Source organism: Bacillus rossius (assembly GCF_032445375.1).
Source record: "Bacillus rossius redtenbacheri isolate Brsri chromosome 4 unlocalized genomic scaffold, Brsri_v3 Brsri_v3_scf4_2, whole genome shotgun sequence".
NCBI classification, from domain to species: Eukaryota; Metazoa; Arthropoda; class Insecta; order Phasmatodea; family Bacillidae; genus Bacillus; species Bacillus rossius.
In genome coordinates this window covers 38,643,978-38,669,741 of record NW_026962011.1, presented here as the reverse complement: position 1 = coordinate 38,669,741, position 25,764 = coordinate 38,643,978, and the positions used below count along the sequence as shown (strand labels likewise).

The window sequence follows — 25,764 nt, the reverse complement described above, 5'->3', positions numbered from 1 at the left end:
AACCTATTGCAGCCATCAAAACAACTAACTATTTTAAATTTACAGCACGCTTAAGTGACTTTACTTTCCCAAAACAGGGCGCTGAAAAAAAAAAAAGTGCCAATAAAAATTCAAGAATTTGAAAATTAAGGTAGTGGCTGTAATAGTAAAATAGAAAAATAATTGAAATTTAAATGGTAAGTTTATTGTGACCTCAGTTACGTAAATATTATGTAAATTGTACATCGACCATACATTTTTGAAGATGGCTCTTGAGTTCACCTTAAAGAAAATTAAAACTAGGCTTTCTGTAAAAATACAAACATGAGCTTGAAAACTCTACTTACCTTGTACCAAAACAGTGAAAACAGTGGTGTCTAAAAAATAAGCCATAGGCCTAATTATATTACTTCCAGAAATCTCTAAAAACTATTTTGTGGCAATTTCTGGCTTCTTTTACCTTAACTGTTGATTATGATGCTGCATAAACAACAATATGGTAACAGCATTATAATTATCATCTTAGCAAAGAAAACTTAGAGCATGAACTTATGTAAAAAAATAAGGTTAATATTAGATTATTGTTACCATTTTTTTTTGATTCATCATGTCTTCCTATACACATTTGTTGTTATTTGTTATAGTATAATTATATCATTAAAGAAAATCTCGTGGTCAATTACATATATTCACATTTTAGTTTCAGTGAGACGCTTTTGTAAATAGTAGTCACATTTTGGTCACTTTTGGAAACTAGAAAGTTATACATTTTTATTTATATAAGTGGAGGTAAATTCCTTTGAGACTTGCAATTTTGGGTGAAAGGATTTTATTCTGTCTTTTTGTAGTTTGACACATTCTTTAACCTTGCTCCAGTGGAGTCCCTTGTGTTAAATTTTTGTTTTCCGTGTGAATTCCATCGTCTACTAGGTTGCAATACTGCTCTGCTAGAGTTTTTAGTTCGGTCAGAGTTTATCGTTATTGTCAGTTTTCATTTCATTTGAGTGGTTTCATCCATTTTTAATTGGGTTAAATTTCACATTTCATTGCTACATTTCCATAATGATTTATTCAAGAAGTGATCCTAATCTTGGACACAATGTTGTATGAGCATTTTTTAAAACAGTTAATGCTTATACTGTATACATATATTTTTCTCTTTACAGAACACTATATTACAACTTGGTTTTTATACCATTTTACTGTATATTAATTTTTCCTCTGGTAACCATTAAACCTTTATTGACAATATCACAATATATGATCTGCAGAATCGCTAATATTCAATGTTTTTTGTACTGAAAGTGTTGGATTAAAGAACTTTTGCTGTATTTAGGTTTTATAATATGGTGTGAGATAATGTTTTTTTTTTTTTTTTTTGTGAGAGTGTTTAAATGTTGTGTGAATGCTGCAGCCTGTGCTGTCCTGTGCAGGTTGCTGCTGTTGGTTCCTCCGTCCACTCCCTACCTCGACAACTTGGCCCTCGGTCAGGAGATAACTGCCCCAGCAACGCTGCTCCACTCTCTGGTGTGGGGCCCGCGCTCTGCCAGCAAGACGTTCAACAATTGGATGAAGGTGTGCAACTGGTCAGGGTGTACACATTCTCTGAAGTCTTACAAAAATCAAGGGAAAATTCAGGGAAAGTTGAGGAATGTACTTGAAATCCTGGACATTCATGGAATCACTCAAACTGCTAAAGCTTTTTTTTTTTTTTTTCCAGGTGTTCTAGCGTGTATTTATACAAACCATAAAATGGTGTTAATAAGGTTCTGTTGTAATATTCATTTTTGTTTTATAATTTCATTTTCATATTGAGTTATTGAGTGTGATAATTATATTCATATGGATGTCTGTTAAGTGTGTTCTGTTTTTGGGAAATTTGATACCATTTACACAGAGTTTGGTTTAATCTGTTGTGTTTGGAAAATAAGTAAATTAATTTTAAAAAGTAGTCATGGAAATTTGAAATTGTGGTCAGGAAGTGTAAAGGAAATGATATTACAGATGTGTGGATACAATGCTAACACAAGGGAATTCTAGATGAGCCATTCTAATTTAATTTTTCCACAGTTTCCCAAAAATTTAAATATAGTATCTACTCAAAAATAATGCTAGGATTATTTTCTCCATAGTTGCTATCATCTATTATGACATTCTTTGCTTTCAGAATGACTTCAATTGTGCTGCATCTCTGCAAAACTCAATTTTTCCCCCCCAAATGCCTTGCTGTTTCAAAAAAAGCCTTGTAAATCACTCTACTGACATAAGTGGGACCAACAAAGCTCTTGTGAATACCCTATATATTTATTAAATATTTTCATTTAAAGAAATTTTGAGTGCTATGTATTGGAATTATTTATACGTGACAGTCTTCTTCTTAGGACCAAAATCAAAAAGTTTCAAATTACATATTTTAGTCACATTGTGTTCGAGTGAATACAGTAATTTCAGGCAAATTCTGAGATTTTATTTGTTTGTTTGTCCATCTGTAATGATCTCGCTGTTGAAAGATCTTCAAACTAAAATAAATGGTGTATTTTCTTGTTTATGATGGTGTATAATTTTGCATTTCAGGATTGTCTGGTGAAACAAGGAATGTATACTCAGTACGCAGAGACTTTGTTGAAGAATGTTGCGAAAGTTGTAAACAACATCCAATATGACATCAGTGTTGCAAAAAATGTGATTTCACATATTCTACCTGAGGTCATGAAAATTGGTAAGCTGACCTGGATTCTGATATGTTTTGGAATAAAAGTAAATTCACTATCAGCTATCTATCCCCATACATTGCTGTCCATCCTTTTGCAGTTACCTTTTTTTTTTCCACATTGTTTGACCTCACTTCCATACCCTCTTCTTGCCCCAAACATGTAGATGTTGGTCTGTATATTGCAAATATAAACTTTGTTTTAACGTATCACATCACATTCTTTTTGCATATAGATAAATATATAATAGTTTGTTAGATCAGTCAGTTTTTTTTTTTTTACAAAATATTGATTCCATGATCTATATTTCTATTCTATACTCTATGACCGACCATCCTATAGTCTATTGTTACTATTCTGCCTTTCCCCTGTGAGAAAAAGTATAAAACAAAAGTTTTATGTAGTCTATGACTAATCATAGTGGTTTAAATTGCAAAAAAAAAGTGTAATAAAAGATTGTTTTATTAAATCTGTAACTATGGTTCCTCGGAGTTGCAAAAACAATCCAAATTAATTTTGCTATATTTGCGGACAGTATACAATAGTTAAGCAAAGATTAAAAATAACAGTATTTGTAAAAAATGCTTATTATGCTTACTTCGGAATGATATGTTACCAAGAGAAATGGTGGGTTCCGCATACAGTGTGCCGGCTATGTGTTGAAGTGTTAAGCCTGGACTTACGGTAAATCAAAATTCCTATGTTGTGGCGGGAACAAAAAAATCATACAGATGATTGTTATTTTTGTTTGACCAATGTAACAGGATATAATTCTAAAAACCGCACCAAAATTGTGTATCCTGATGTTTCGTCTGTAACAGAGCCAGTTCCAAATGGACCCGAATTACCCATACCAGTTCCTACTAACACTAACAGGTTCGAAACGTCTTTATCACAAAACTCAGAACAAAGTGATCATTTGCAAAGCAGTGGTGAAATTATTCACCCTACAAATGACCCTTGACCTTTAGAACAGCAAGAACTGAATGATTTGGTACAGGATCTTGGATTACCTAAGGACGTTCCAGAACTTCTCGGTTCTCGACTAAAAGAAAACAATTTATTAGATGCTGCAACTATATTTTGCTGGTATCGAAGTAGAGAGCAAGAATTTGTGGAGTATTTTAAGAAAGAGGATAATTTATTATTTTGCTGTGATATTGGCGGTTTAATACAAAAATTCAATATCGAATACAATACACAAGAATGGCGACTCTTTATAGATTCTTCAAAAAGAAGCTTAAAGGCTGTCCCTTTGCATATCAGCAATAAATTTGCATCAATACCTGTAGCTCATTCAGTTTATCTTAAAGAAACTTACGAAAACTTGAAAAATGTTTTGGAGAAAATAAAATACACCAAACACAAATAGTTAGTTTGCTGTGACTTAAAATGCTTCTTGGTCAACAGCAAAGCTACACAAAATTCCCCTGTTATATTTATGAATGGAACAGTAGAGAAAGAAATTTACATTGGAAAAAAACTGATTGGAAAATTAGAATATAATTGAAATTTGGAGTAAAAAATTCATCAATCCGAGCTTGATGGATCCCGAAAAAATATTGCTTCCACCACTTCAAATCAAATTTGGTTTGATCAAACAGTTCGTAAAGGCATTACCGCAAGATGGAAATACTTTCAAGTATCTTTGTTCATGTTTCCCTAGCTTATCTGTTGCGAAGTTGAAAGAGGGAATATTTACGGGACCTGATATCAGGAAACTGATTAGGGATACAGAATTTGAAAAAGTGATAACCTTGGAATGAAATGCCTGGCATGGCTTTAAAAATGTCGTATCTAAGTTTCGAGGCAACACAAAAGATCCTGCGTATAAAAATATTGTCCAGGAAATGTTAAACGCCTATAAAAATTTAGTGTTTAATATGAGTCTGAAAATTCATTTTTTGAAGTCTCACATTGATTGTTTCCCAAAAAGTCTAGGCCACTACAGTGAAGAACAAGGTGAATGGTTTCATCAGGACATAAAAGAGACGGAAAGAAGATATCAAGGCCGTTGGGACGTTGCTATTGGCGGACTATTGCTGGATGATACACAGAGATGAAATTAAAAAAATCATAATTGAAAACCAACAAAACGCAGCTTTTTTTTTTTTTTAAAAGAAAACATTATTAATTGTTTTCTTCATGTACAACTTATTGTTGTATTTTTAATAGCTATAGACTCAATAAAAGTTTATAAAATATTCAAAAAAATGATTCTCATTCATTTTATTAAATTTTTGTTTTGTTCTTTTTCGTATTCAAATACTATATCATCTAAATCTGATGAATGTGACGTGGTATATATCATATGAATACAGTTTTCTATTTTAAGACAATTAAAACAAATATTAACCATTTAACAAAAAAACTTTTCAAGGGGAGACTATAAATAAATTTGCACTAAGAATTTCAGCACACAAGTCGTATAATTTTGTATAACAACTTGCCAGGACTCTCATTTGTGTTTTGAGATTCAATTAGGTGAGTTTAGATGTGGACTGTTGATTGTGGGTGTGATGCAGACTGTCTAGTTTCGGTGGAGGACTTCCCTGAGCCATCTGCCTTGTACACGCTCGATGCAGTGATGTGGAAGATTCAGGTGCAGCTGGATGAGGCAGCTGCCAAGCCGGCCCCTGAAGCTGCAGAGGCAACCAAGTGAGTGGCATTGACTTGAGATACTCAGGTCATGATGTTTGAACAAATTATGTGCAGTTGAGAGTAGTTTGTCTTTATTAAGACAATAAGTTTATGGTTAATTAAATAATATGTTTTCATACAAACCAGATATAGTTTTACATACAAATTTTGTTCTCATAACTAAAAAAAAAAAATTTCAGTTTTACATCACACATGAAAGTGACTCGAGAAAAGAAGTACCATTCTTACCTGTAGAAAAGTCACCCCTGCATTTGGGTCACACCTATAATTTTGGTCATTAAAATACAATATTTTAGCCATAAGGGTCAACCTAGAATATGGGTCACACCATATATCTGTCTCCAGGAGAATACAAGTGAAGTATTTATGGTCCGTGTCTAAGCTTATTGCTTTGTTTTACTTGTCCCCTCCTCCAAAAGAGAAAAGTCGCATGCTACAATTTCTTGTTAATTGTTTTTTTCATGTACTTCAATAAAACAAGCACACATTTCAGCAGTTTTGTCACAGAATGTTGCATTTTAAAGTGTGGGAAATTGACGGTGTTGATTGGTGTTGGTGTCTCCTCCTCTCACCGAGCCCTCTTGACAGAGAGCCAGCAGGGGTGGAGGAGGTCGAACTGCTGGTCTGCCCCACGTTGGGCGCCAACTTGTCGGTGTTGGCTGGTGTTCCGTCTCTTCTCGCACCGAGCCCTCTTGGGTGAGAGCCAGGTATCGGGTGGAGGAGGAGGTCGAACTGCTGGTCTGGCCAAACGTTGGGCGCCAACTTGTAGTACTCTCCTCTCGCACCGATGTCTCTCTTGGGTGAGAGCCAGGTACCGGGTGGAGGAGGAGGTCGAGCTGCTGGTCTTGCCCCACGTTGGGCGCCAACTTGACGGAGTTGTCCTCTCTCTCACCGATGTCTCTCTTGGGTGAGAGCCAGGTAGCCGGGTGGAGGAGGAGGTCGAGCTGTTGGTCTGGCCCCACGTTGGGCGCCAACTTGTTGGTGGCTCTCGTCTCCTCTCTCACCGATGTCTCTCTTGGGTGAGAGCCAGGTAGCCGGGTGGAGGAGGAGGTCGAGCTGTTGGTCTGGCCCCACGTTGGGCGCCAACTTGTTGGTGGCTCTCGTCTCCTCTCTCACCGATGTCTCTCTTGGGTGAGAGCCAGGTAGCCGGGTGGAGGAGGAGGTCGAGCTGTTGGTCTGGCCCCACGTTGGGCGCCAACTTGTTGGTGGCTCTCGTCTCCTCTCTCACCGATGTCTCTCTTGGGTGAGAGCCAGGTAGCCGGGTGGAGGAGGAGGTCGAGCTGTTGGTCTGGCCCCACGTTGGGCGCCAACTTGTTGGTGGCTCTCGTCTCCTCTCTCACCGATGTCTCTCTTGGGTGAGAGCCAGGTAGCCGGGTGGAGGAGGAGGTCGAGCTGCTGGTTTGGCCCCACGTTGGGCGCCAACTTGACGGTGATGTCCTCTTCTCACCGATGTCTCTCTTGGGTGAGAGCCAGGTACCGGGTGGAGAAGGTCCAAGCTGCTGGTCTTGCGGCAGGATTCTCAGTTGGCTGGTGTAGGCGAATAGCTAGTGGGGTGAGAGATAGGGACTAAACTATTGATTGAAAATAATGTCGGTATTTTCACGGAACTTTTATTGACCTGAATTGTCCAAACAGTTCAATTTGTCGCCTGCGTCGGCTTTAACAATATACACTGGATTTACACACGGTACACCCTATCGTCCGGATAGGGGGGGGGGGGGGAAGAGACAAATTCCCTAGGCCGAGATAGGTCCTCGGATGGCCTAACTCGCGAAGGAGGGGTGCGAGCTGCAGAAGACGGATAGCCAGTCGTTCTGCTGCTCCCCCTATGATCGTCCTATGGCCAGTGGGCGGAATCCAGCCTCACTGGCCGTCGGGCCGATCAACTGACTCTCAGGTGGATGACCTCGCCTTTATATAGGGAGAAATGCGAGGGAACGAAGAAAAAGAAGGGAGGGGCGAACTAACTCCTCTTTGGAAGGGATGAGATGCGTGCGCATGAATCTCGCCGAAATTTCCCTGCCCTGGTGGTGGAAGTATAAACTATATATTAATAATTAAAATGAAAAGATAAACTTGACATAAATAATTATATGTTCCTACATTAATATTCAATCCTATGTATTAAAAAGTATTTAAACTTGCTTTCACACTTAATTAGTTAAATTTATACTATTATAAAATATAAATACAGTTGGTAGATCACCGTTCACAAGATGGCGTCACAATGTACATGTTTAGCTGTGGCAGGAGAAAAAATATACATTTGTTTACACAACTTGTCCATATTTACTATTATATTTTGAAGTGCATTAATATGTGTGGTTATAGCGACGTAAAAAATAAAGGATGAAGATGGTTCGTTGCTTTAATGAATTATTCTATTGTTCGTCGCTTTGTTTATAACCTACGACGTTGCACAGATTCGTTGCCGCATATTACGTGAGTAGGCCTATTGCCGAAATACCTTTTTCCCTGAATTGCTTCTGAACTTATTAAAACTCGTTTTGGGTTTAATTATCACGTAAAGTAACGTGATATTTAATATAGGAAGGGCGGGCACGCGTCAATTTCCCCCCTAGTGGCGAGCGTTACTTTACGGGAGAAGAAGCTAGTACATCTTGGAGGAACACTTTACACATAGATAACTGTCAGTCTCTGTTTTGTACGAGTCTCTGGGTTATCTTTTCGGATATGGCTTCTTCAGCTTTCTGGAAGTCCTGATTGGGGACAGCTGCCGGTGGTCTCCTGGGAACGCCTATTGGGACAGCTGCCGGTGGTCTCCTGGGAACGCCTATTGGGACTGCTGCCGGTGGTTGTAGGATTCGGCCATTGGTAAGGCCGTTTGTTTGGTGGCCGCCAAACCGTCTCTCGGTACCGTCCTGGTAGGTCCTTGGGGTCTCCTTTGCAGCTCCGCCACGGCATCTGGCGACGCTGTGGAGGCTGGTAGAGGCCTGGTAGAGGCCTGGTTGGGTCCTTCCCACTTTGGTGCGATCCGGCGCAGAAGTGGTTAGGCTTATTGCTGAGTGGATGGGTCTTGACTAGTACCCTTTGTCCTTCAGCAATCTGGTGGTTGGGCGTATTCTTCGGTGTAGGATACTTGCGGGCTAGGTACCCTAGTTGAGCCTTTCGTGCGCATCTACTCTGATGGCAGCTTGTAGACAGATCTCTTCGCTGAAGGGCGGTATGTGGGGTTGGAACTCCACTTCATTCTCCAGGTTGCTGGATCTATCGTCTCAAGTTAAATTTGCTGGTGCTGGTTCCGATTGCTTCATTGTGCCTACGCCGTAGTGTGAAGAGGATTTCTCCCAGGTAGCGATCCCAGTGGCGATGATTGGCCGTGGTACGCAACCTGAGCCCTTTCTTCAGTTCCTGATTACGGCGCTCAGTAGGGTTTGCCTGGGGATGGTAAACTGGAGTGGCCCAGGTTTCTAGTTCCCATTTGGCGCAAGTGTCGGCCCATAATTTGCTAGTGAATTGCACCCCATTGTCTGTAAGTATGCTTTTGGGGTATCCCCATCCAGGGAACACTTCATCTTGGAGTAGAAAATGAATCAACTTTAGCGAGGGGAAAGGCTTCGACCCATCGTGAGAAAAGGTCTGTGAAGACGAGTAGGAAGCACTTACCCGTCGTGCTTCTGGGGTAAGGTCCCATCAGGTCTAGAGCTGATTGGTTCCATGCTGCAGCAGGATTGTCTCTGCTGGCATGCGAGGCATCGATATTCTAGTCCGGCGTGCTCTCGGGGCTCGTCTGGCCAAGAGTGATGGAACAGGAGTCCACATTGAGCACAGCTGATCTGGTGGATTCCGGTGCCAGAGCAGTCTTCTACAGCGCAGAGTCGATGGACTGCGTCTGCCGTCGTTGGGTATGTATAGGTAGGTGAGTTGTTGGGCGCCAGGAGGGGAGGCTGTTCCCCTCCGCTGTCTGGGTCTGCTTCTCGAGGATCCATGGTGGTAGGAAGGTCAGGAGCACTTGACTGCTTGCTGCTGTTCCCGGTGTGGGCCATGGTGGTTGCTGACTAGTCCGTCTGGTAGAGCTTGCAATGGGTCTTCACGGATATTGTAGAACAATCAACGGGCCCTGCGTTGGTGCGCCAACTTGACGGTGTTGATTGGTGTTGGTGTCTCTTCCTCTCACCGAGCCCTCTTGACAGAGAGCCAGCAGGGGTGGAGGAGGTCGAACTGCTGGTCTGCCCCACGTTGGGCGCCAACTTGTCGGTGTTGGTTGGCGTTCCGTCTCTTCTCGCACCGAGCCCTCTTGACAGAGAGCCAGCAGGGGTGGAGGAGGTCGAACTGCTGGTCTGCCCCACGTTGGGCGCCAACTTGTTGGTGTTGGTTGGTGTTCCGTCTCTTCTCGCACCGAGCCCTCTTGGGTGAGAGCCAGGTATCGGGTGGAGGAGGAGGTCGAACTGCTGGTCTGGCCAAACGTTGGGCGCCAACTTGTAGTACTCTCCTCTCGCACCGATGTCTCTCTTGGGTGAGAGCCAGGTACCGGGTGGAGGAGGAGGTCGAGCTGCTGGTCTTGCCCCACGTTGGGCGCCAACTTGACGGAGTTGTCCTCTCTCTCACCGATGTCTCTCTTGGGTGAGAGCCAGGTAGCCGGGTGGAGGAGGAGGTCGAGCTGTTGGTCTGGCCCCACGTTGGGCGCCAACTTGTTGGTGGCTCTCGTCTCCTCTCTCACCGATGTCTCTCTTGGGTGAGAGCCAGGTAGCCGGGTGGAGGAGGAGGTCGAGCTGCTGGTTTGGCCCCACGTTGGGCGCCAACTTATGTTGTGGATGTTGTTGATCCTCTCCTCTCAATTGCACCGAGCCCTCTTGACAGAGAGCCAGCAGGGGTGGAGGAGGTCGAACTGCTGGTCTGCCCCACGTTGGGCGCCAACTTGTCGGTGTTGGTTGGTGTTCCGTCTCTTCTCGCACCGAGCCCTCTTGACAGAGAGCCAGCAGGGGTGGAGGAGGTCGAACTGCTGGTCTGCCCCACGTTGGGCGCCAACTTGTCGGTGTTGGTTGGTGTTCCGTCTCTTCTCGCACCGAGCCCTCTTGGGTGAGAGCCAGGTATCGGGTGGAGGAGGAGGTCGAACTGCTGGTCTGGCCAAACGTTGGGCGCCAACTTGTAGTACTCTCCTCTCGCACCGATGTCTCTCTTGGGTGAGAGCCAAGTACCGGGTGGAGGAGGAGGTCGAGCTGCTGGTCTTGCCCCACGTTGGGCGCCAACTTGACGGAGTTGTCCTCTCTCTCACCGATGTCTCTCTTGGGTGAGAGCCAGGTAGCCGGGTGGAGGAGGAGGTCGAGCTGCTGGTTTGGCCCCACGTTGGGCGCCAACTTATGTTGTGGATGTTGTTGATCCTCTCCTCTCAATTGCACCGAGCCCTCTTGACAGAGAGCCGGCAGGGGTGGAGGAGGTCGAACTGCTGGTCTGCCCCACGTTGGGCGCCAACTTGACGGTGATGTCCTCTTCTCACCGATGTCTCTCTTGGGTGAGAGCCAGGTACCGGGTGGAGAAGGTCCAAGCTGCTGGTCTTGCGGCAGGATTCTCAGTTGGCTGGTGTAGGCGAATAGCTAGTGGGGTGAGAGATAGGGACTAAACTATTGATTGAAAATAATGTCGGTATTTTCACGGAACTTTTATTGACCTGAATTGTCCAAACAGTTCAATTTGTCGCCTGCGTCGGCTTTAACAATATACACTGGATTTACACACGGTACACCCTATCGTCCGGATAGGGGGGGGGGGGGAAGAGACAAATTCCTTAGGCCGAGATAGGTCCTCGGATGGCCTAACTCGCGAAGGAGGGGTGCGAGCTGCAGAAGACGGATAGCCAGTCGTTCTGCTGCTCCCCCTATGATCGTCCTATGGCCAGTGGGCGGAATCCAGCCTCACTGGCCGTCGGGCCGATCAACTGACTCTCAGGTGGATGACCTCGCCTTTATATAGGGAGAAATTCGCGGGAACGAAGAAAAAGAAGGGAGGGGCGAACTAACTCCTCTTTGGAAGGGATGAGATGCGTGCGCATGAATCTCGCCGAAATTTCCCTGCCCTGGTGGTGGAAGTATAAACTATATATTAATAATTAAAATGAAAAGATAAACTTGACATAAATAATTATATGTTCCTACATTAATATTCAATCCTATGTATTAAAAAGTATTTAAACTTGCTTTCACACTTAATTAGTTAAATTTATACTATTATAAAATATAAATACAGTTGGTAGATCACCGTTCACAAGATGGCGTCAGAATGTACATGTTTAGCTGTGGCAGGAGAAAAAATATACATTTGTTTACACAACTTGTCCATATTTACTATTATATTTTGAAGTGCATTAATATGTGTGGTTATAGCGACGTAAAAAATAAAGGATGAAGATGGTTCGTTGCTTTAATGAATTATTCTATTGTTCGTCGCTTTGTTTATAACCTACGACGTTGCACAGATTCGTTGCCGCATATTACGTGAGTAGGCCTATTGCCGAAATACCTTTTTCCCTGAATTGCTTCTGAACTTATTAAAACTCGTTTTGGGTTTAATTATCACGTAAAGTAACGTGATATTTAATATAGGAAGGGCGGGCACGCGTCAAAATATCTCACGAAAACAATGTTTGGACACAGTTGCATATTGTGCTTCATACAGTCTGCAGTCTATCCTATTAAAAGTGTAACCATCTAATTTCTGGCTAATGGGTTTCCATTACTGGTGTATGGCTAAAAGTCGTTAGGTCTGTGACACTGTTCAGTGTTATATGATGGGGAATGATGCACCATGGCTGTATGTGTTGGTTCTTTAGAGTAAACTAATGTCATCGAGTGTGATTACACCTGTGCCTGTGTTGCAGCGTTGGTGAGGAGACACCGCCCGTCGCAGACTTGGCTAAGCAGCTTTTGGATCCAGTGCTGCAGGTCACACAGTTCTTGGTGTCGTGTGTCAGGTCAGTGATTGAAGCTACGCATGACCCAGTAGATAGTATATCTGTATTTGGTCAGTTTTGTAAACCATACAAGAATATCTTGAGGCCTTAACAGAACTGACTTTAGTGCTGTTTCTTACTCAAAGTAAAGTCCTTTGTAGTTCTGATAGACCACAGGGTTATTGAAGACCGAAAAACACTATTCAAGTCAGGAGGATTAAAGGGAAATTTTCCTTAGTCTATTGCAAGGAATAGGCCTGTGAGGATATCAGTTTTTTATTTAAATTAAATTTTAATGTAAATATAAAATAAAATATATTTAAACACCAATATTGAATTCAAAAAGCAAGCGTGATCAAAATAATTGCTGAGAGTTCTACTTTTTTCCCGGTTCTTGGTTTGGTTCTGGTTCTTAAAAATCTCAGTTCTGGATTGTTTCAGTTTCACCTTAGATACATATGTCCTGATAGCTGGCAGATTTATTTGTTCAGTAGGACTTATCTGTGCCCATTTTACCATAATCCAATCACAAATCACGTAGCCCCTACAGAGAAGTCCTTCATATCTAGCTAGATGGCTGCAATAGCATGAAACCAACATAATGTGTTGCAGCAAAATACACTACACCAATACATATTACCATATTAGGTAACAATTTTTTTTTGCTGATTCAATTAATTTTAATTTAAGCGCACAAAAATGTAAATATCTGTTCACAAGAGAATAATTATAAAAAAAATAAATAATAAAAAAAACTATTTTAGCAGTAGCATCATACCAATTGCAAGTTACAGGTAATGGACATAACCCTCAAGTTAACAAGAAGTCTGTTAAAATAAGAGAAATGCACACATGATTTGTTGTTTGAGTTGAAAGTGATATAGGGTGGAAAAAGTGGTAGCAAACACCTACAGTTCATGAGTATTAGTCAAATATAAATCATGATAGTTCATTTTTAATTTTAGATTTTTAAATATTGATCCTTTGTTATATTTTTCTACTCTTAGTAAAATTATCATCACTGTCTTGAAGTGAAAAGAGGAACAAATAAAAGGGTCAGGACAAAGAATGCTTTGTCCATCTAGGTTGGCCTGGAAGGCTTGACCAAGGGGGTGGAGGATTGGGAATTTAGAAAGACATGCGCTGTGCGTGGGTTGCCTGATATACAGGTTTCCCTGCAACGGAAGTCTACTTTATTGGAAGCCTGCTTTATTTTCACTAAGAAAGGTTTGGTTGTTAAGCTTTCAATGGGACCAGAATCATATTTATGGTGCCGGTCAATTTGCCTAGAACAGGCAGGAACTTAGAACCAGGATTGACCCACCACTAGTCAAATTGTATTTAAAACTTTTTTTATGGTAGTTTTTAAAAGACATATTCAAAATGCTCTCATACAATGGCAATACGTATATATATCATATAATGATTCTAAATACTAAAAGACAACTGTAGATTTCAAAATGTTACCTATATGCTTGGTTTTAATTTTTTTGATAAATTTCAGACAATTCTGCCATCTAGCCTTTCAGCTGTTTGCTGTGCACATTTTTAAATAAAGTATGGCTAACTTTATTTGGACTTATTAATATACTGAAACCAATGTACACATATATATTGTACAACAGTGACAGTTAACATTACTGTCATGTACGCAAAGGGATACATCAGATTCACTATACTTAAGAGTACAATTAAATATTTGTTATTTTGAAGAAGTATTTGGCATTAATCAAATACATATAATAAATTACTATTTTTTTTTGGTTAAAATTATAAGTATTTGCACAGGCCTAGCAAAGATACTAGAATTTTTCTTGTGATTTCGTGAAACCAGGGAAAAATGATAAAATATGGTTGGAGTGATTTAAAAAAATTGGTTTTACAGTAGAATCCCGCTGATGCGACCCCTCACGGTTCCCGGAAAAACGGACTTATAAACGGAATGGTCGCAATAGAGAAATCGGGCCAATTTACCCCCCCCCCCCCCCCCCCCATATATCCAAATACATCAAATACTCACGCTAAATGAATTTGCGTCACGCGAGTTCGGCTATGCTAGCTGGCTGGTTGTTATTTTCGTTCAAAACGTGGCGAAGGAACTTGTGTGGATCAGGTAGAAAACATTCGGCTATAAACAAAAGATATAAGAACAATGCTATCCTGAAATGCTGTGTCATGTTTTTGGAGTAGATAATCACAGCGACAGACCGACAGGATGCGCTTCCGCCCTTGCCGTCAGCGATGTTTATTTTGACAGCTCAAGCAATTATCTTTTCCACGTCCCTACGCAGCCAGCGTAAAAAAAAAAAGAAAGAAAAAACACGTTGGAATGCAGATGGAAAAGTAACTATGCAGTAAAATAAATATATTTACACCCCTGCTAAATTGTTCTATTCAATAAAATTCGAGGTATTAGTGATTTTTCAGCAGAAACTGCTGTGTGACTAATAAACGAATTGTATCATAATAACGTAAACTTATAAAGTATTTATTAACGGTGAAGGACAGTCGTATAAGCCCATAAAAATATTTATTTTACCGAGAATGGACTATACAACCTGGCTTTTGACGCACGTGGTGTGGGAGGGGTAGAGGATGCTGACAGTTTCTCACGCAGAAGGTTGAAATAAGGGAGGGAATGTGTTGAAATGTTAGTTTGTAAGGTAGGGGGAGGGGGGGTTGTTTTTACATGGTTTGTGGCTCTGGGAGGGATGAGCCTTGAAGAATTAGCAGGGGATGGGAGAGGTAAGCGTCGCGTCGCGTCACGTCACGTCACGTCACGTATGACGTCAAGCCGCCGGGCGGGTAAGATAACATGACAGCTTAGACGGCTTTTCGTGCGATAGTGGACGCGCCGAGCTCATCTAGACACTGCCGCGTGGACAGTCTAGAGGGGTGGTATCTATTTTTATCCGTATTTTGTATGCCTGCCTGCTTACAGTACAGCTCCCGCCAAGATAAACGTAAACACAGCGCCCAACAAAGTGTAACAGACTTGTTTTTCAGCCGATTTTACTCAAATTTTCGACTTTCTCTGCTTAAATTTTTCACGGTTTCTCAAAAAACGGTCGTATAAACAGAATAGACGCATCAGAGGGGGGTCGCATGGGCGGGATTCTACTGTATTTGTTATTTACCAGGAAAGTTTATATTGATGGTAAGATGGGTGTGTATTGATTAAGTGCGAATTTCTCAGGCCAAGTGGCCCGCAGCAGTGTGCTGGAATATGCTTGTGTGTGTGTGCAGATCAAGCTTACTGTACCAGATGAGCGACAGCTCTGAACCAGCTGGCAAGTCCACAGTGCAGCACTACCAAGCCTTTAAGGACATTGTGGCTGTGCTGTCGAGGTCCTTGCCGAAGACAAACATGCTGGCTACGTCTCTCATATCCTTGCTGCCTGCTGGAATGCGCTCGGTTTTGGGCAAGTGGAGCGAAATAGAGTTGACCAATGTGCCTCTGGTAAGTGCTGGAATTGATGTTTTCATTTAAATGCCACATTAGGTTAGAACTTGAACCGTTGTTGTTAAGTGTTGTAATGATAAATTCTGAGTGAACTAAAAACTCTGGCATCGCAGTAATGTGACCTGGCTACCAAGGTCAACATTCGGGATCCACCCAAAAATATCCGAACACTAGTGGTTCTATGGTGGCCAGATACAGGTTGTGCCAAAGCATAGAATGAAAAATTAAAAACCTTAAATTGTTTGTAATACAAATATATATTTTTTCCTTTTTATTGCTGGCATTTATTATTTAGGCACTGAAATTGGTAATGTAACTTAACCAATGTATTGTAAAGTTTGATTTTTTTTTCTCTTAATTTCATTTTTTGTAGTGACATGTTCATTTTAGTGGCAAAGGGGGATTTTCAAAGTAAAGGAATCAATTTTTTTAAGTATAAGGAAGTATCTGTAAATTGTTCTTCAAGTTTTAAGATGAACAGATTTTATATAAAAAGTATCGGGAAAAGATTTTTTTTTCAGATATTGCTAAAATGACTCAAAAGTCTTCAGAGACATCCTTTGAACATCGACACACTTTTGCCCGCAGCTTTTCCATGACTTGAAGTCTCCTTGGTAGGCGGATCCCGGAAGGTCCTTAAGGGTACGCATGCAAGCTTCTTTGACGGCACTTAGGTTTCCATGGTGGTGTCTGTCCTTTGAGGGAGAATTTCACGTTGGGGAATAGAAAAAAATGTCTGCTGGTCTCAAGTTGGGTCTGTAAGGGGGTTGGGGTCATCTTCGTGTTGTAGGTCTTCGCAAGCAGACACTTGCCTGAACTTTTGGTCATTTTTCAAGACCTTCGGGATGAGTTTGAATTGCCAATTTTTCAGTGATGATGGTGTGCAGGCTCATCTTATCAATACCATTTTCATCTGTCATCATGTGCACACTTAACCGGCGGTCTGAATTTAGCACTTCAAATACATGTACGTTGTTGTCGGTTCTTGACTTTGACGGCCATCCAGGTCTCTCTGCCATCTTTGAAGAATTTGTGCTACTTGAAAACATCAGTTTGTGACATACTTTCATCCTTGAACATGTGGGTAATTTGGCTCAGCGTCTGCGTACCCGGTTTCCCAGTCAACACACAATTTGATGCAGTATCGCTGTTCATTTGTTCGCTGCATTTTGCACTTTCACCGAGTCACTATCCAGGGTTCCAGTAAATAATTATAATTTTTATTATGAAGTTCCATTAAAACATCAAAAAACTGTGTTTAGATCGCACATATGACGTAAACCTCCAATATTGAACGTTATTATACAACAAATTCACGAGTTATGCCATGTTAAATATTAGTAAGCAAATGATTATTTATTATTTTATTTTTTTAATTTTAAGTGTTAGTATTCATATTTGAATATTCATACAGACCTGAATATTAGGTACCTAGTCTGACATGAATACAGTAGAATCCCGCTGATGCGACCCCTCACGGTTTCCGGAAAAACGGACTTATAAACGGAATGGTCGCAATAGAGAATTCGGGCCAATTTTTATCCCATTTTTTCGTTCAAAACGTGACGAAGGAACTTGTGTGGATCAGGTAGAAAACATTCGGCAAAAAACAAAAGATATAAGAACAATGCTAACCTGAAATGCTGTGACATGTTTTTGAAGTAGATAATCACGACAGACCGACAGGATGCGCTTCCGCCCTTGCCGTCAGCGATGTTTATTTTGACAGCTCAAGCAATTATCTTTTCCACGTCCCTTCACAGCGGAAAAAAAAAGAAGAAAAAAAAACTTGGGAATGCAGATGAAAAAGTAACTATGCAGTAAATTAAATATATTTACGGCCCTGCTAAATTTTTCTATTCAATAAAATTCGAAGTATTAGTGATTTTTCAGCAGAAACTGCTGTGTGACTAATAAACAAATTGTATCATAATAACTTATAAAGTATTTATTAACGGCGAAGGACAGTCGTATAGGCCCATAAAAATATTTATTTTACTGAGAATGGACTATACAACCAGGCTTTTGTCGCACGCGGTGTGGGAGGGGAGGAGGATGCTGGCCGGACGAGTTTCTTAGCTCTCGCTTTTCGTGGGGCGGGTAAGATAACATGATAGCTGAGACAGCTTTTCGTACGATAGTGGACGTGCCGAGCTCGGCTAGACACTGCTCGAGCGGCATTCACACGATGTATCCGACGATGCGGCGACACCCCGCGGCAGCAGTTTAATAATCTCATTTTTTATTAGCGACAAACTGGCTCGCTTTACACTCATTTTCACGAATCCACGAGTCCGTGTAAATTCAAAAACGAGTCACAATCGTCAACAATGCTTTGCAAAATCAGGCCAAAATTGTAAGCAAATCAAAATCCGTGTAAAACTGCGTGTGTCGTCAACGATCTTTCATAGAATCAAGCCAACAATGTTACCAAATCAAAATCCAAAAACAAATGCTTGTGTCATCAACAATTATTCACAAAAACATACCAGTAGTGTAACCAAATCAGCATTCAAGAAACAAAGCTTAATAAGTCGTCAACAATCACTAATAAAAACCAAGAGAAATCCGAATCAACAAGCGAGAGTAGCGTATCCACAAGTGAGCAAGATCACACACTAACCAGTCGCAAGACAAAAGGCACGGAACCGGGACGGCAATAGACTCTCTTGTAAATGCTATCAGGTGATGCGCGCAGTTTACCGGTATTGGCTAGCGTGGACAGTCTAGAGGGGTGGTATCTATTTTTAGCCGTCTTTTGCATGCCTGCCTGCTTACATTACAGCACTCGCCAAGATAAACGTGAACACATAGCGCCCAACAAATTGTAACATACTTGTTTTTCAGCCGATTTTACTCAAATTTTCGACTTTCTCTGCTCAAATTTTTCACGGTTTCTCAAAAAACGGTCGTATAAACTGAATGGACGCATCAGAGGGGGGTCGCATCGGCGGGATTCTACTGTAATAAGTACCTATATGTATGTTAGTTTGTTTGTTGTATTTTTATGATGTGTTTTCAGAACACCTATTCGAACGATGTAATACCAGCTGAGAGCTATCTTCTGAACGTTGTCAACACACATATCTCATCACTGTCTAACTCTGGAAGCTTCAGTGTTAACCCTTCTCTGAAGTACTTGCTGCAAACGCTAGTGACATTTATTGGAGACCATGTTATGTAAGTTCTAAAGTTTACATAACCGCAATATTCTCGCTAAAATATGAGCTTTTAATATGAAGAAATGGTTTCTAGATCAGTTTGTTTGTTGGTTTTTAGAAGACACAACTTTAACCCAAACTAATGGCTTTTATACTTATCAGTTGTTTTATGTTATGAAGTGAATTGTTAATAAAAATAAATATATTTTTATAATGTTTTTAATAGCCCACCACAGTAAAATATGTGGTGTAAAAAATTCTGTACCTATTTCTCTACAGTAAGCACATTTCACTGATTAACATGTTTATTATTCAGGCTCATTATCTTGCTACTGTAAAGCACATGCACTCAGCAGCACATCATAGGTTTTGTTTTTATAATTAAAGAATACTGCTATTATTTTACAAAAAAAAGATAAGCTTGAATTTTTTTTTTATCATGGTTTATCTTTCCTTTCACCCACCTTTATATACGGTATACTTTGTGACATTCGGTGTTGGAGAGTTGGATATCTTAACACAGTACTTAAATTCTGTGTGTGCCGGGTTACTACTTCTCCCTTTAGGCCAGGTTCATGTAAATGATGCTGTGTACTAGAATTTATGCTTTCGTGGCCTTTTAAAGGTCCTAAATTTTTAATACGTTTCTCGTAAAACTACTCACGACTGAGTCCCACAAAAACACTGTTGTTGTTCCATTAATATTTTATTCTTTTTTTTTTGGACTCCGGCAGCTAGTATTGTTTTGCACATGTAATTTGCTAATATATTGACTAATATACTTTTTGTGTGTGTATTGTTTCTCATGACAGTGGTTAAGAGGATTTTCATAAGTTTAATTTGTTTGATGATAATTTTACACATAACTTATGAACTACAATAGGCAAAAAATAAATTGGTTAATGTTCATTTTTATCTGAAGTAGGTAAAAAGTCCTTAAACCTCATTCTTATTATTTATTGTTACATGACGGTATAAACCATGGTGTGGTTTGCTGGCAGGAAGTGCGACGAGGACTCGGAAGTGCGTCGGAAGGCGGTTGACGTGTTGGTACCACTGACCCTGGACGCCTGCACAGAGTACTTGCACGACAACATCCAGCAGACGCTGGAGAAGCTGATTGGTGACCCGGAGGGTGACGAGCACCAGAAGAGGGTCTACTGCATCGTGCTAGACCACACCTACCAGCTGCTGCGATGCTTCACAGCCCAGAACTCGTCTCGCGCTCTGTGAGTATTCGTCCTTAACATTGTTTCAATTTTTTTACCTTCATATTTCAGACATTGATTTTTCTAAAAAATTTTTTTACCAATACAGTGAATGGTCCTCATCCACATTATATGGTTCAGCACTTTCTGTGATCCGGCACCAATCAAGTTGTCCTTGTTCGGTTTTTACTGTGCCGTAGACCTTGCCGCAAGGCCACATTACTGCACTGCCGGTTTTTTTTTAATTTCGCTCAAAGGTTTTCGTTGTATTCTGTTTACATTTCACTACAGTGTTTCCTTTTTTTTCTAGCATGCTACATTTCTGATTTCACAATTTTTACAGTTCATATTCATGTGAAACTATATGTACTGACATTCAATTATCCGGCAATATCGCTAATCTGGCAAGCCCATGTTCCCAAACATGCTGTATTGAAGAACTTTTACAGTTTGTGCAACTAATTATTTTGTTTATATTTGTTATATACAAATATGAGGAAGTCATTAATGAACTTTATGTAATTGGTTTTGTGAATTTTTTTTTTTTTTTTTTTTTTTTTTTGGGAATTGAGAATTAAGTAGTGTTTGTTGGAATAAAGTTGCGTAGATGCACTTTGAGTTCAGTTGATGCAGCCAAGTTTTGGTGCAAACGAAATGTTTTCGAAGTGCGAATGACGACGGCGTTCAGCGGCGAGGTCTCGGTGAGAGAGCGTGTGTGGCGTGCGTGTCTCCAGGGAGGCGTTTGACGAGAAAGTGGTGCTGGAGTTCCTGAAGTTCATGGAGTCGCTGCTGGACAAGCCGGCGGGCCGCCTGGCGCTGGACCAGTTCTTCAATGAGGAGACGAACCGGGACCTGGTGGAGGTTCTGCTGTCGGTGTCCTCTCCGCAGGGCTCCCTGTCCACCCAGTACAGCACCCGGGTGCTGCGCTTCTTCAACAAGCTCTTCAGCACAGGTGGCACCGCAGTTCCAAACATGGTCTTACGTCCAGCATTCTGTGATCTGTCACCAATCCCAGTTTGGTGGCGTTAGTTTTTTTTTTTTGTGTGTTATTCAACTGCTGGTCATTAGTAGGAACACAGAAATTTCTGAAAAACTACGAAATTTGCTCATTTTTGTTGGGTTTTTTTGCAAAATGAAAACATTTGGCGTGTCATTCAGCTGTTTTCATGAGATGTTGACTCTCCATTTCTGAAAACGTCACACTGTTGGTCATAGATTTATAACAAAGGTAAAAAATTACAATGACAGAGTAATTTAGATATCTCTAACGTAGTATTTTTTTTTCTACTACAGCACAAATCAATATTATTATTTATGAATGCCTCAAATGTGATGCTTCGTCCCATGTTCGTGCTCTTTGTGCTGTGCGTACAGTACAGAGTTATACGTCTTGTTTATCATATCTTTGGTTTTTTTGGTCTAAAAACGTGACTGATGGCTTTTTTGTTACAAGAGAAACTTCTTTGCATTTAATACTATGTCAAGTTTTATGTTACTTTTCTTTTATTACTTAATGTTACAAGAAACCTGTTTTTTTTAACGTGCAAAAAACTTTGTTTACTGGAAAGTTCATAAGAATACCACTAGATAGAACTATGTGGACTAAATTTTTCCATAGAAAGTGAGAAAATTTCGTTCCAGCTTTAGCAACTGCGAAAGTAAATGATACGTAGTGATCTTTGATGCGCCAGACTCGTTATTTTTCGTTTATTTACTTTTTACGGTAAAAAGAATTTCGTGTTATTAAGCTGCAAATGTGCTTCAATAAGAAATACATACAGTACTTAAATAAGGGTGAAAAAAGCGGTAAAAAACGTAAGGCATTATCTGTGCGTGATAAACTGGACATTATTGAAAAGGTAGACTCCAACCCCACTGTCCCACACGTGTTAATAGCAAAGGAACTGGGAATTGCAACATCCGCATTAAGTACAATATTAAACAAGCTAAAAAATCTTCTTTCTCAAGCTGCAAAAACGTCACAGACTATTAAATGCCTGATAAAAGGATAATATGCAGATGTCCAAGAACCATTAGATAATAGAAAGTTTGTACATGTGTAGTTCATTAAAAATAATATCTGCATTTGCTCATAAAACTGTTGCTTTGAGTATTTTCATTCTTTCTTTTCTTGGCTTAGGCCTATGTGTAGTTAAGATTTTGCTTTTGAGTATGTATTGCCAATATAAAAGTTTTCCCAGATATAAAGTTTCCCCTCTATAGTGAACATACAAACTACTCTCTTCAGATTCGTTATAACAGGGTTCTACTGTATGTAGTTTTTTAACGTCAGTGGCTGTCACTATTTTTTTACTAGAAGAAACTCTCATTTTTAAAATCTAATTCTGATACAGTTTTATTTTACGAACGTATTTAGGATGGTGTAAATTAATTTGACGTGTAAAAGTGTTAAGACAGTGTGTGTGTGTGTGTTGTGAACCGTCGAGTGATGGTAGTGTGTCGTCGTGCCGGCGAGCAGCAGAAAAGACGGCCGGGGACGCGAGCCTGACGCGGCTCTGCGGCTCGCTGTCGCGGCTGGCCACGGTCGAGCCGGACCTGCTCCGTGGCTGGCTCCGCCACGTGATCCTGGGGGGAGCATCTCCCCCGGGCTCGGGCCCCCAGACCCCGTCCCCGGCGGCCGCCTCCCCTGGTCCCCCGAGCGAGGCAGGCAAGCGCGGCGTGGACCCGGCGGCCGCCCACACGGCGTCCTCCGAGTCGAACAGCAGCGGCCACAGCCCGACGGAGGAGCAGCAGAGCTTGCTGCAGGAGAACCACCTACTGTTGCAGGGCCTCACGGCGTACCTCGTCAAGGAGAACAGGTGAGATACTGCTGATCTAGGAGTTTGGGGAATTATTTCATGAAAAGAGAAAATTAACTGGTTAGATTTATTGTAAGGTATATTGGTTTTTTTAGCATTAAATTTTAATCATTCGAACAGAAATCAAATTGGTGCATATTTGTACTGTTTTTTTTTCTCCTTCTTTTAATGATCTTTTTAAGGGAGTGGGGGCCGCCTTAAACCTTCCCTTAGTAACCAGACGAAGAAGAGCAGAGGGTCAACGCCGGTGTTCAGTGTCCAGTGTCGTATTTCTTAAGCGCCGATAAGCTTAGAAAAGGACCCCTTTACTTGAATCCACAGAACTCTAGTGTAGACAGATATATGGTGCTGCGATCCATATGCAGGATCGACCCTTAACAGTGAAAATGTTAGATTTTTTTTGCCAAAAATTTAAGGCTTCAACCTATACGAAGGGGCTACTCTTCTACACGTGAATACTGTAATTATGTCTAAGCACATGTCTAACTATGTCACCGTATCCTTTTTAAAATTGCTACTGAAGTTACTAAGCACATCAGTGGCAGCAATATTTGTCTAAAATCAAAGGTTGCAAATTGATTGTGCACACTGAAAAATTGAGTCAAATCCTAGCCACAAAGTTAAAGCAGTTGGTTCACCGAATTAGTGTGAAATGCTGGCACACAAAATATTGTCTTAAATTGCCTCAAACAAAACTGAACTTGGTCAGAAGGGGGCACAATAATTGTGCAGTGCCTCAAGATTTGGTGTGAGGCAAAAGAAGCACATATAATTCTTGAATCACAGCTCGTAAATACCAAATGTGGCACAAAAGTTAATGTTAGTTGTAGAATTTTACTTCGAGAACACTTTCCATACTCACAGCTGACTCTCTGGTGCCATGCAGTGGCCGTTATAAGGAAACACAATTCACTTTTTCTATAGTATGGATATCAAAATTAATGTACACGTTAGCTAGGCTATAAGTGTAAAATATTCTCAAACGAGAGAAATATATCACTATTATAATACTATAAATATGTAAGTGAATTTGAAATCAAAGAGATATATAAAATAGAAATGTTGAATAAAACAAAGCTTAACTCAATTTCAGCAAAAAGAAAACATATCACGAAAGTAAATAGCGCTGACATTATGTGCCTCTGTATACAAAAATCATAATTGTAAATTTTTTGAAACACCAAATTATTATAATCTGGTAAATAATTTTTGTCTAGAAAATAGTGTTTGATAAGCAAATTGATAAGATTGAGTATTTGTGAAACAACACTGGGTTAGAAATATTAATACTTGGTAATCAAGCCAATACTTGTAATATATCTTTGCAGAAATGGGTTCATTTTTTATTTACCTAATTCTTGAATGTTAACTAGGAAAGGATTTAGCCTTGGTTTCTGAAGATTGTTTACCAGCCTTTCATTGTGTTGTGTTACCCATGCGTGTGGTTTGTTTCAGCAACGTGAGCGAGGATGTGGCAGTGACCATTCTCCGTGCCCTGATACCAATAGGCAGCATGATCCTCTCGCCGCCTGTCGAAGGAGCAGGGTTCTCAGAGCTGTTGGTGGTCATGGCAACACTGGCAGATGCTGGCTCAGGGAAGGGCCACATCCACCTGTTCTCTGCTGCCACTGAATGGCTTGATATGAGGTAATCAACTCTATTTTTTTTATTTAGTATTTAATTATTTGAATTATAAATTTGAACTATAATTTGTACAGAATAATTGTATTTTTTGTTTTATTGTCATTGTGTTACAATCTCTGATTCTTCATAAACTATATTAAATTCATTTAAATAGAAGGCTTTGCACCTATGGTTAAGCCATTTTAAAAAGTTTCAAGCTTAAAAGTTGTTCTTTGTAATAAACTTATGTAATTCGGCAACTCACATTTAAACACTTATGCTTAGTTATTTTAATAAAATAAAATTCTGTTTGATCTGCATAAAGATAATTTTTTGTTGCTTAGAAATATTTTTGTGATGTCTTTACTGTATATTTGTTTGGATTTTGATTTCATTGATGGCATGGGAATTGTAGCAAGATGTGTACGTGATTTTGATTTCCTTTATGTTGGTGGTGTTGAAAACGGAACAGAACGCGTGGCAAGGGAAGCTGGAAGGTGGAGTGTGTGTCTGTGACAGCAAGCAGTATCTGAGCCAGCGGGAAGTACTGGAGAAGCTGGAGGCCGGCCAGATGTCGGCCAAGCACCGGGTGATGGTGGATGCAGCGTGCCATCTGCTGAACTACGTGGGCGACGTGGTGGCAGCCCTGAGTCCGTCCGTGCCCGGGCGAGCCACCTCGCCCCCGTGGGAAGGGGAGGCCCCGCCCGACCACCTCGACTCTGATTGGGTGGACGACCTGGGGCAGGAGGACGACGAGAGTGGCGGGGAAGATTCGGTACGTCTTGCCCAATAACAACTGCGTGTATATTCAACTTGAATGCGGCCTGTTGCTCCCTTTTTAACCAACAACATATGTGAACAAGTATAGTCATACTTAAATGCTTTCCTGTCTTGGTGCGAGTTGGGTGAGGGCAAACCTTTAAAAAAAATTTACGATTTCAGTGTAGCTGGGGAGTGCTCTATGTTTAAGTCTCATTATAATGAATGACATTATAACACACAGAAAAATCTTTGGTACTAAATTTTAAAAGTATTTTGTATTTTATACTAATTGTTAATGAACATAAAATATTTTTTTCTGGATATGGAAATATAGAGTCAATCTCGGTTATACAATTTGCAAGGGGCTTAAAAATTTATCATCATTAATAAGCTTGAAATATATATCAAAAAAGGGGATTATAGATTGTTTAAAATAGCTTAAACTTTTTAAGTGGCAAATTGTTAACACT

At 40.6% G+C, this 25,764-nt stretch overlaps 1 protein-coding gene across 6 annotated transcripts in view; it reads left to right on the top strand.

The window, feature by feature from the left end:
• LOC134542098 (E3 ubiquitin-protein ligase UBR4) overlaps positions 1-25,764 on the top strand; it is a 166,287-nt gene that overhangs the window by 51,554 nt on the left and 88,969 nt on the right. For all 6 annotated transcript variants that reach the window (XM_063386036.1, XM_063386041.1, XM_063386042.1 and 3 more), the window contains 11 exons: positions 1,413-1,554; positions 2,554-2,698; positions 5,216-5,348; positions 12,187-12,279; positions 15,505-15,718; positions 18,744-18,901; positions 19,884-20,111; positions 20,825-21,042; positions 22,570-22,909; positions 24,365-24,556; positions 25,052-25,307. In XM_063386036.1, the coding sequence (XP_063242106.1) occupies positions 1,413-1,554; positions 2,554-2,698; positions 5,216-5,348; positions 12,187-12,279; positions 15,505-15,718; positions 18,744-18,901; positions 19,884-20,111; positions 20,825-21,042; positions 22,570-22,909; positions 24,365-24,556; positions 25,052-25,307 (2,119 nt within the window). The remainder of the gene's footprint in view (positions 1-1,412; positions 1,555-2,553; positions 2,699-5,215; positions 5,349-12,186; positions 12,280-15,504; positions 15,719-18,743; positions 18,902-19,883; positions 20,112-20,824; positions 21,043-22,569; positions 22,910-24,364; positions 24,557-25,051; positions 25,308-25,764) is intronic.